This window comes from Piliocolobus tephrosceles, chromosome 16 (genome assembly GCF_002776525.5).
Source record: "Piliocolobus tephrosceles isolate RC106 chromosome 16, ASM277652v3, whole genome shotgun sequence".
NCBI classification, from domain to species: Eukaryota; Metazoa; Chordata; class Mammalia; order Primates; family Cercopithecidae; genus Piliocolobus; species Piliocolobus tephrosceles.
Window position 1 is genome coordinate 1,294,405 of NC_045449.1, and position 10,612 is coordinate 1,305,016.

The window sequence follows — 10,612 nt, forward strand, 5'->3', positions numbered from 1 at the left end:
CAAAACAAGGCCGGGCGCGGTGGCTCAAGCCTGTAATCCCAGCACTTTGGGAGGCCGAGACGGGTGGATCACGAGGTCAGGAGATCGAGACCATCCTGGCTAACACGGTGAAACCCCATCTCTACTAAAAAATACAAAAAAACCTAGCCGGGCGAGGTGGCGGGCGCCTGTAGTCCCAGCTACTCGGGAGGTTGAGGCAGGAGAATGGCGTGAACCCAGGAGGCGGAGCTTGCAGTGAGCTGAGCTCCGGCCACTGCACTCCAGCCTGGGCGGCAGAGCGAGACTCCGTCTCAAACAAAACAAAACAAAACAAAACAAAACAAAAAACAAACGTTCTTGCAATGACCCAAAAAGGCCTGCACCACGTGGCCTCTCTCTCTTCTACAGCCCCTGCTCTCTTCTCTGGCCGCTGTGGCCTCCGTGCTGTCCTGGAACACTTCCAGGACCCTCGCATCTCAGGCCTTTTGTCCTGGCCCTTCCCGCTGCTTGGACAGGCACATGCACAGCCTGCTTCTCCGTCTCCATCAAGCCATTATTTTTTATTTTTTCTAGAGACAGGGTCTCACTCCGTTGCCCAAGCTGGAGTACAGTGGCGTTATCACAGCTTAGGGTAACCCTGGACTCCTGGCCTCAAGCGATCCTCCTGTTTCAGCCTCCAGAGTAGCTGAGACAATGGACATGTGCCACCCCACCCAAGTGTCAATTTAAAATGCCACTGTCTCAGTGAGGCCTACCCTAATACGACCACACCTGCCCCCCACTCCTTACTGCGCTGTATTTTCTGCCACAGCCTCAATTTCCTGTTTATTGTTTATCACCCTGCAAGGCAGGAGTTTTGTTTGCTTTGTTTTACTGCTGGAATTCCAGCACCTGGAATAGTCCCTGGTACCTAGTAGGTGGGAATCCTCGCGACACACACATCCATGGTACCTTGAAGTCAAACTGCACATCCATGTACTTCCCGAACCTGCTGGAGTTATCGTTCCGGAGGGTCTTGGCATTTCCAAAGGCCTAGGAGTGGACGGGGGTATGAGGGACACCTGACACTCTCCTCCTGCCCCCTCCACTCCACCCTGTAGCTACTGCTGCCCCTCCCCTCCCGCACTGGGCTTCTCTCCCTGTTCCTCACCTATAGCAACTGGCCTTCTCTCCCTGCCCCTCCCCTCCCGCACTGGCCGCCTCTCCCGGCCCCTCACCTCCAGCACCGGGTTGCTCTGCAGCAGCCGGTCCCGCACAGCACCTCCACGCTCGGGGGCTGGGCAGGTCTCTGCATAGAACTGTAGCAGCCTCTTGGTGGCCTCGGTCTTGCCTGCCCCACTCTCCCCAGAGATCATCACTGCCTGGTCCCGGCGCTCTGTACGCAGTGCTCGGTATACAGTGTCGGCCACGGCAAACCTGGGGCAAAGGCTCGTCAGGGAGTTCGGGGAGGGGGGCCAAGTGGAGCCCCACAGGGAGTCCCGCTCCCACGTCCGGGTGGAGTCCTCTCGTGAGGGGAAGTCGAATACACCCTTGAGGATGTACTGAGGATGGGGACTGGGGGTCCCTCGAAGGTGTGGGCCATGGGAGATCTGTCACAGCTGAGAATAGGCATCACTGCCAGCGGGAGGACTGAGATGATCTCACAGGTGGGAGTCTGGAGGTCACTTAGGTGGAGGCTGGAGTCACTCATAGGTAGGTTTGGGGGGGTCTTCGCAGGTGGGGTTCAGAGGTCACTAAGACTGGGGGACCACTCCCAGCTGGGGAATAAGTCATGGGTATGAGTTGGGGTATGGACTGAGTCCCACTCAGATGGAGTTGAGTTGTGACACTCATCTCTGGTCACTCGGGGATGAGAAACTGGGATTCCTCACAGGTGTGGCACAAGGGCTCAGGATCATTTTAGAGTAAGGGTCGGGTGGGGCCACTTCAGATGGAGACAGAGGGGTCGCTCCCGGAGGGGCTGGGGTCACTCACAGATGAGGGGGCACTTCATAGAAGCTGACGCCACGGTAACGCTCCATGTGCTGCCGGCTGTAGATCTGCAGGTCCCGGTAGGGGTTGACAGAGACCAGGACGGGGCCAATGTAGGTCTGGGGTTGGGGGAAGAGGGTCAAAAGTTTATCCCAGGGCAGGTGCGATGGCTCACACCTGTAATCCCAGCACTTTGGGAGGCCGAGGCAGGCGGATCACCTGAGGTTGGGAATTCGAGACCAGCCTGACCAATATGGAGAAACCCCATCTCTGCTAAAAATACAAAATTAGCCAGGCATGGTGGCACATGCCCGTAGTCCCAGCTACTCGGGAGGCTGAGGCAGAATTGCTTGAATGGGGGAGGAGGAGGTTGCAGTGAGCCAAGATCGCGCCACTGCACTCCAGCCTGGGCAACAAGAGTGAAACTCCGTCTCAAACAACAACAAAAAAGTTTATCCTGGTGACCCCTGGTGTCTCCTCACCCTCTGCCCTGTGTCTGTGACCCCAGCACCCCTGCCATCTCCCCACAAGGGCCTCACGTAGATGAGGTTCTCCCGAAACCGCCGCCGCAGGTTCTCGATAAAGGCGGCCTCGCTGGTGAAGTTCTCCAGCAGCACGAAATCCTGCACCCCCACCCGGTCACGGGCAGTCAGCGCACTCTCCATGGTCACCCGAACCCCGTCACTGCCCAGGGCCTGCAGAGAATGGGCCACAGAAGACAGACAGAGTCATGGGGGACCAGGCAAGGCCACTTCTCCTCCACTGCGCCTGTGGGACTGAGAGGGAACGCAGGGGCTTGTGGACTCAGGGCTGGACATGGAACATGAGCCTGATGGGTGCGAAAGGCCTGGGCGTGGAGGGCCTGGGTTTGGAGGGTCCGGGTGTGGTGGGCTGTGTGCGGAAAGCCGGGTGTGGAGGGCCTGGGTCCGGGTGTCGCAGCACAGGGATCACCGAGGCTGCGGGCACAGAACAGAGACCACATGAAGCACTTGGGTCCCGGTGTGTACACAGGGCACGGACGCACGCAGGACCAGAGGGCAGAATCTGGGAGTTGCTGGTTTTGGGTGGAGGAAGGAGGGGGTCACAAGAAGGAACTCCTCGAAATAGCAGAAAGGCTGCTCTGTTCATCTTGGACCAATTCCCTCCTCTCTCCGGGCTGCTTCCTCCTCAAGGAGGAGGAGTTAGACCAGGTGACCTCAGGTCCCTTAGCTCTGAGCCACGTGTGACAGGTGCTTTGGAGGACAAATGGCTCAGGGTCAATCCTGCAGACAGGGTGGGGCCGTCTCTCCCATCCGGACCCACCCACATCTCCACACGTAAAGCGTCTAGCACCAAGGAAGTGGTTACTCCCCGACTACACCAGAGGGGTTCCCCCAGAGGGCCTGCCACCCCAGCTGGGCTCAGCCACCCACTCCAGAAGGGGGGGCCTCCCTCGCATGGCTGGGGCCACTCCCTTTCCTCCAGCTGCCGAACTCCCCAGGCACCTCCTCCACTGAGTCCTGAGAAGCCTCAGGGGATGGGGGTTTACCATGGAAAGGCCGGCTGCCTCCGGGTCCCACTGGAGGGCTCAGCAAGACCCTCAGCCCCACACCCAGGGCTGAGATGGATCCCTCTCCAAACAGGGGCTCAGGGCTCAAGAAAACTGACACCCAGAGTATCCAGGGTCAGAGAAGAACAAGCTGGTGGTGACTGGAGGTGGATCCCAAAGGGGCCGCCGGGTGTCCTCTGACCACAAAAGGCCCAGATTTCTGGCCTGGGGCGTCACTCCGGGCCGGGCCGGGGGCCTGCCCCTCCCAGGCTTGTCCTCCCCGCCCCGCTCCAATCCCGCGCCCAAGCGGCTGCCAAATCCGGCCGCGGTCCCCGCCCCCTCGCCCTCGGGTCAGGGGTCTCCGCGTTCTCAGGCGTCCGCGGCAGCTCCTCGTCCGGCCCCCCGGGTCCGAGCGTCCCGCGCGGCCCTCCCCTCCTCGGCCTCCTCCCCCTGCAACTTCCCGGGACGTTTTTCCACACGGAATTCCTGGGCCGCGCCCGCTTCCTGGCGAGGCCGAGGCGACGCCGCGAGGCGGGGAGGTGCGCCCGGGACCCTCCGCCCCGCCCTGCCCTGCCGACCCCCGGCTCACCGACGCCCGGTAGCGCATCCTGCCCCGCCGGCCTGGCGCCCGCTCCGCTGCCCGCGCTCTGGGTCCCGGGCTCGGCGGCGGCGGCGGCGTCAGCGAGGGAGGGCCCGCCCCCCGCACCGCCCCCACCAGGGCCCCTGAAGCGCGGGGCTTCCCCGGCCTCCCTCGCGTCCCGCGCGGCGGGGCTGAGGTCCCCGCCAGGTGGGGTTGGTGGAGGTGGGGGTGTCGGGGGGGGCTCCGCGGGCGGGGCGGGCTCCGCCTGAGTCAGGTTTTCCAGGAGGGACGCCGTTGGTTCCAGGGTGGAGCCCGGAACCCGCGCGGCCGCCGCGTCTACACCGACCCGGAACTCACTTCCGGGCCTGGGACGACACTCCGCGGCGGGCCCGGGCGCTGGGCGGGCACCGAGGCCCAGGGGAAGCGGGATTTCCCTCCCCCAACCCCCGAAGTCTAGTCCCGGGAAAGTTAAAAATAGAACCAATGTCCAAATACGGCCGGCGCGCCTGGCGGGCGGAGCGTTCTCCGTGCGGGACGCCGTCCACCCACACGCGCCGGGGCCTGGCCCGAGCCTCGAACCCAGGAAGATCTTGATTTTCCTCGTCAGCACGGAGCGCGTGCCCCAGGGACAGGGACGGCCACCGGGTGCCCTGGCCTAGCGCGCGGAGTACCCGGCACCTCTGGAGGGCTCAGTTCCCCCTCTGAGAAATTCGCGTATCCCCGCCCACGGCATTTGGGGCCCACAGCCTCTCCCCACCCGTGACACCCCACTCGCCTCTGGGCCCTGGCCTCCTCCCTCTCTCCTTTTGTCTTTCTTTTTTTTTTGAGACGGAGTCGCGCTACGTCCCACGTTGGAGTTCAGTGGCGGCATCTCGGCTCACTGCAACCTCCGCCTCCCGGGTTTAGTGACTCTCCTGCCTCAGCCTCCCGAGTAGCTGGGATTACAGGCACCCGCCACCACACTCAGCTAATTTTTGTATTTTTAGTAGACACGGGGTTTCATCATGTTGGCCAGGCTGGTCTCGAACTCCTGACCTAAGGTGATCCACCCGCCTCGGCCTCCCAAAGTGCTGGGATTACAGGCGTGAGCCACCGCGCTCGGCCCATCTCCCTCCCTGCTTTGAAGGGGACCTCTCTCGTCTCTCTGGATCTCCGAGACGCCCCCCAACCCCGAACCGGCCTTGGCAGCTCCGCCCTCGCTGGGCTCTGCAGGCACCACCCTCCCTCGCCTGGGGCGAACCTTGGCTCAGATCCCACCGCGGGCAGGGGTGGGGACGTCTAGAGCCAGCAAAAGGCTGGGCTGGTGCTTCCTCGCGGTGGGACTCTGAGCAAGTCACTTAACGTTTCGGCTTCTGTTCTTCATCCCCAATATGAGGTTAACACAGGCCTAGAAGGGCCGTTGGGTGGCCTGAGATAGAGCGCGAAGGCACCTCCCAGACCCCTCTAGACCCCGCTTCCCACACCCACCGCCTTCCCTCGGCCGGACGCTCATTCCTCACTTGTGGGCAGAGGCCTACTGAGAGTCAGGCCCTGGGCCACGCTTCCGATCCGGTGGGGAGAGCCTCAGGCGCGTCTACAGGCACCTGCCTGCCCTACCAACGCAACGGCAGACACAGACGCGCCCTGGGGGGGTGGGCAGAGCCGGGACCCAAAGACCCAGCGCTCCACCCCCAGCTCGCGGACGCCGCTCCCTGGGGAGAGGGCGAGGCTGCGGCAGGTGCGGGCTGGATCCTCGCGGGGAAGGCTAGTTACTGCAACAATAGCCCGGCCGGAGCGGCGGACCCGGGGACCCCCGAGCGGGGGCGCCAGCTGGTGGGGGAATGGGAGCGGGGAAAGGGGAATGGGGGCGTCTGGGGCAGAGGCGGGGGAGGGCGGGAGGACGCGCCCGCTGCGGTGCCCCCAGGTTTAAAATCCAGAGGGAGGGCCAGGCGCGGTGGCTCACGCCTGTAATCCCAGCGCTTTGGGAGGCCAAGGCAGGCGGATCATCAGAGTTCAGGAGTTCGAGACCAGCCTGGCCACCATGGCGAAACCCCGTCTCTACTAAAAAATACAACAATTAGCTGAGCGTGGTGGTGGGCGCCTGTAATCCCAGCTACTCGGGAGGCTGAGGCACGAGAATCGCTGGAACCCGAGACACGGGTGCAGCGAGCGAGATCACACCACTGCATGCCAGCCAGGGCGACAGAGCGAAACTCCGTCTCCAAACAAAACAAACCAAGAAAAATCTAGAGGGAGCAAGGAGGGGACCCAGCCTCCAGCTCGCCCAGGGGTGGGGAGGGCCTTAGAAGACGGGGCAAAGCGTCAAGAGAGCCCCTGCCGGAAGCTCAGCTCCCTCCCTCCCTCCCCGGCGAGGCGCGAGGGACCCGGGCCGGGGGCGTGGCCGGAGCCTGCGGGGGCGCGGCCAGAGGGCGGGGCGGAGCTTCGCGGCCGCAGTGTCCGCCCCGCCCCTCCACGTCACGCGGTTGGAATGAGGGGAATCCGCGCGCGGAGGGGTCGGGCCCGCTTCCTCCAGATCCCCGGCCGCGCCGCCGCATTCCCGGGATGCCCGCTGGCGCCCCCGCAGCCACCGCCCGGCGGCGGAAGGAGGGGGCATCTCCGCCGCTCGCGCGCCCCAGGGCGGCTCCAGCCCTGGCAACCCCGGGCCTGCCCCGCCTCACTGGACGGAAGCGCGAGCCCAGGGCAGGGAGGGAAGCGGAGAACCGGGCTGGGAAAGACGCCGCGGCTGAGGCTGCAGCGCCAGGCGCCTCCTGCGTTCTCCGCGCTTTTTTAGGTTACTCCCTTCGGTGCCCCCAGCCGAGCCATAAGGTCTGTATGATCACTCCAGTGCAGAAGCAATCGAGGCTGGGCAGGTGACTTTGTGCAAGGTCTCAAGAGGAGTGGGACTGGAACCCAGGCACTCGAACACCTTACTGCGGGGCTGCCCTGAGCCTCTTTGTGCGGTTATCAGGGCTATCAGGGCTGAGACCTTCAGTGACACGGTACAGGCCCCAGTCGGTGTCGTGTGATTCTATTATGTCACATGTGGGCCTTAGGAGTGGGCCAGGGCCTTTGGCTCTGGGCCTAGAGGTTCCCTGCAGGCCATGGCCCCTGAGTGACCTAGGAGACTTCTTCCCCAAGGTTGCCTCTGGGTCTTCTCCCACCTGGGGAGGCGTTTACTGGAACCACAGGGGATGGGGTGGCCCAGCAGACCTGGGCTATCTTGTGCCCTTCAGATCCTATAGGCCAGGTGCCTACAAGCCTGACTTCTGGGGACAGCGGGAACCTCATGTTCCCCCAGCCTACGGGCACACAGATCTTGCACAGAGATCTTGCCGTCGGGTAGGGGTGTTGGGGGCTGGGAGGAGGTGTCATCTGAGGCACCCAGGACTGCTGCTATAAACCCATGTCCACCGAGCCCCTGAGGCAGCAGAAAGACTGTCTCATGGTGGCACAGTGCTGGGCGGCACAGAGCAGGGATGCAACTTCTGTTTATTAAACAAATCTTAGATCTGAGCCTGGCTGCCCACCAAGGACCATTCCAGGCCTCAGGGAACTGTTGTGAAGGGAAATGGGGAGGAGAAAGTGGTGACTTAGCGTCTCTACCCTGATTGCTCACAGGGCCTCAGTCGAGGACTGTCCATTCTAGCTTCACAACCATGGGCCTTCGGCTGCCAGACACCTCTGCCTGGGGGGGTCCAGCAAACGCGAACAGAGGCAAGGTGCAGTGAATGGCTCAGGCCTGGAACCCCAGAACTTTGAGAGGCTGAGGCAGGAGGATCTCTTGAGGCCAGGAGTTCAAGACCAGCCTGGGCCGCATAGTGGTGAGATTCCTGCCTCCAGAAATTTTTTTTTTTTTTTTTTTTTTTTTGAGACGGACTCTCGCTCTGTGGCCCAGGCTGGAGTGCAGTGGCCGGATCTCAGCTCACTGCAAGCTCCGCCTCCCGGGTTCACGCCATTCTCCTGCTTCAGCCTCCTGAGTAGCTGGGACTACAGGCGCCCGCCACCTCGCCCGGCTAGTTTTTTTGTATTTTTTAGTAGAGACGGGGTTTCACCGTGTTAGCCAGGATGGTCTTGATCTCCTGACCTCGTGATCCGCCCGTCTCGGCCTCCCAAAGTGCTGGGATTACAGGCTTGAGCCACCGCGCCCGGCCTGAAATTTTTTTTAAAAAATTAGCCAGGCCTGGCGCTGTGTGCCTATGGTCCCAGTTACTCGGAAGGCTAAGGTGGGAGGATCGCTTGAGCCCAGGAGGTTGAGGCTGCAGTGAGCCGTGATGGTGCTACTGCACTCCAGCCTGGGTGCCCCAGAAGACCTGGTGTCAAACAAACAAACAAACAAAGCAATAAACCCGTAACATGTTAACATAAATTTGTATGGGAGAAAAAAGTAAACGGCCCAGGAGCAGTGGCTCACACCTGTAATCCCAACACTTTGGGAGGCCAAGGCAGGTAGATCACTTGAGGTCAGGAGTTCCAGACCAGCCTGGCCAACATGGTGAAACCCTGTCTCAACTAAAACTACAAAAATTAGCAGGGTGTGGTGGCGCACACTTGTAATCCCAGCTACTTAGGATACTGAGACAGGAGAGAATCACTTGAACCTAGGAGGCAGAGGGTGCAGTGAGCTGAGATCACCCCACTGCACTCCAGACTGAGTGACAGAGAAAGACTCTGTCTCAAATAAATAAATAAACAGGGCCTTTGACCCCTAACCTGTACTCCCTGTTCAATGTCTTTGTAGAGAGAAGGGTGGCACTTCAAGCTGGTCATCACAACCTGGCATTAACAGGCCTGCTCTCTTCCCTCCACTCCTCACACCAAGTAGTCACGACCTGCTAAAACCTCACCTCCAGGCTGGGCGAGGTGGCTCATGCCTGTAATCCCAGCACTTTGGTAGGCCTAGGTGGGCGGATCACGAGGTCAAGAGATTGAGACCATCCTGGTTAACACGTTGAAACCCCTTCTCTACTAAAAATAAAAAAAAATTAGCTGGGCGTGGTGGCACACGCCTGTAATCCCAGCTACTCGGGAGGCAGAGGCAGGAGAATAGCTTGAAGGCAGGAGGCAGAGGTTGCAGTGAGCCGAGATCGCACCACTGCATTCCATCCTGGGTGACAGCGAGACTCCCTCTCAAAACAAAACAAAACACAACAACAACAAAAACATAAAACAAAGACAGCAGCCTCCTAACTGGCCTCCTATTCTTCCTCCTACCAATCCATTTCCCCTCGGGCAATACAAATCAAATGAACACCTCATGTTAGGGAACCCTCCATGTGCCAGGCCCATGATTCACACCCACTGCTGCTTACCGGGACCCTGCCTATGAGCTCCCGAGACACCCCCGCTGTCCTCAGTTTACCCCACTGCTCTTGCATTGCGGTGTGCCAGGTGGCCCGCTCCAGTCCCCTCTGTCCCCACCCCTCCCCTCCCACCCACAACACGCAGCCAGGAGGAGCCTTCGCACCGTCGCCAGCCAGTCCAAGCTTCAGTGCCTGCACCTGCGGCTTCCCCAGCCCGGGGCACTCTCCTTGCCCACCTCAGGGAGACCAGGCTCAGGTGTCACCTCCTCCAGAACCCCTTCCCGATTCTTCCGAACACGCAGCGTCTCCTTATCGCACCCCGCAGGAGTCAGCTGTTTCCTTATCAGTCCCTCCCAGGAGACGGCTCCCACTCCCTACACCCAGCGAGGCACACAGTGGGGCTCAGTCACCCCTTCCCGGACCCCTGGATGAATGAATGAATCTCAGAGACAGGAGTGTGCGCGGGAGGCCGGAGCGTGAAGACTGAGGGCCGCGTGGCCAGCCTCATTCTCCGGCCACCCGGCAGGTCCCGCCCGCCACACTCGGGGCGCGCTGGGCCCCAGGGGCGGAGAACGGGAAGGGGCGGGTTCAGGCGGCTTCTCCGGAACCCAGAGGCAGAGCAGGGCTGCGGGCGGGGCCCGGAGGGCGCGCAGGGTCCCGGGTCCCGCAGCCCAGGCCGCTCTTCCCCGCCTCCCGCTCCCCGCAGGTAAATCTAAGTCTCCACCAGGCTGCGCCGGCGCCTCCGGGTCCTGGGACCCCCGCATGGGTCCCCCCGGCCGGTCTTCGGCCCCAGCGATCCCCGGCCGTGACCCCCACTTCGCGCACGGCGGCTCCCGGCCCGGCCGCCCGCTCCCCACACCCGCCCCCCGCGGCCGCCGTCCCCGCGCCCCTAGTACCCACCGGCTTGGCTCTTCCGGCGCGGGCGGGGGCCGGGCTGGGCGGCGTGGCGGGCTCGAGGATCCGCGGCCCGGGCGCACTCTCCCCGCCCAGGGCCCGCCGGGGGCCGGGCCGCAGCCTGTCGTCATCCCGGGCAGGGCGCGCACCCTCCGGCCCCGCCCCACCCCAGCCCCGGCCGCGTCCGCGGAGCCTGGATGCGGGCGGCCCCTGCCTTGGCCGGTTCCCGGGGCAGCCGCGTCCGGCCACAGCGAACACGCGCGCGCCCCTCCGGCCGAAGACCCGGCTCCCCGCCGCGGTGCTGGGGGCGTGGGGGCGCCTGACTTTCTCCCTCCTCCGGGCCCTTTGCATCTCCAGCCCCTTCCCTGCGGGCCGGGTCGG

The 10,612-nt window shown here is 62.8% G+C and overlaps 1 protein-coding gene across 2 annotated transcripts in view; it reads right to left on the reverse strand.

The window, feature by feature from the left end:
• The window catches only part of MYO1C (myosin IC), a 30,420-nt gene extending 20,052 nt beyond the window's left edge, over positions 1 to 10,368 (reverse strand). Inside the window, exons 1-5 of one of the 2 annotated variants that reach the window (XM_026449639.2) lie at positions 10,238 to 10,368; positions 2,490 to 2,645; positions 1,954 to 2,069; positions 1,197 to 1,395; positions 931 to 1,011 (exon numbers count right to left, since the gene is read on the reverse strand). In XM_026449639.2, the coding sequence (XP_026305424.1) occupies positions 931 to 1,011; positions 1,197 to 1,395; positions 1,954 to 2,069; positions 2,490 to 2,615 (522 nt within the window). In that variant the 5' untranslated portion in view covers positions 2,616 to 2,645; positions 10,238 to 10,368. Of the gene's footprint in view, positions 1 to 930; positions 1,012 to 1,196; positions 1,396 to 1,953; positions 2,070 to 2,489; positions 2,646 to 4,067; positions 4,429 to 10,237 lie in introns of those variants that run through there. The other variant, XM_026449638.2, reaches the window with a different exon arrangement.
• Between the last annotated feature and the right edge of the window lie 244 nt (positions 10,369 to 10,612).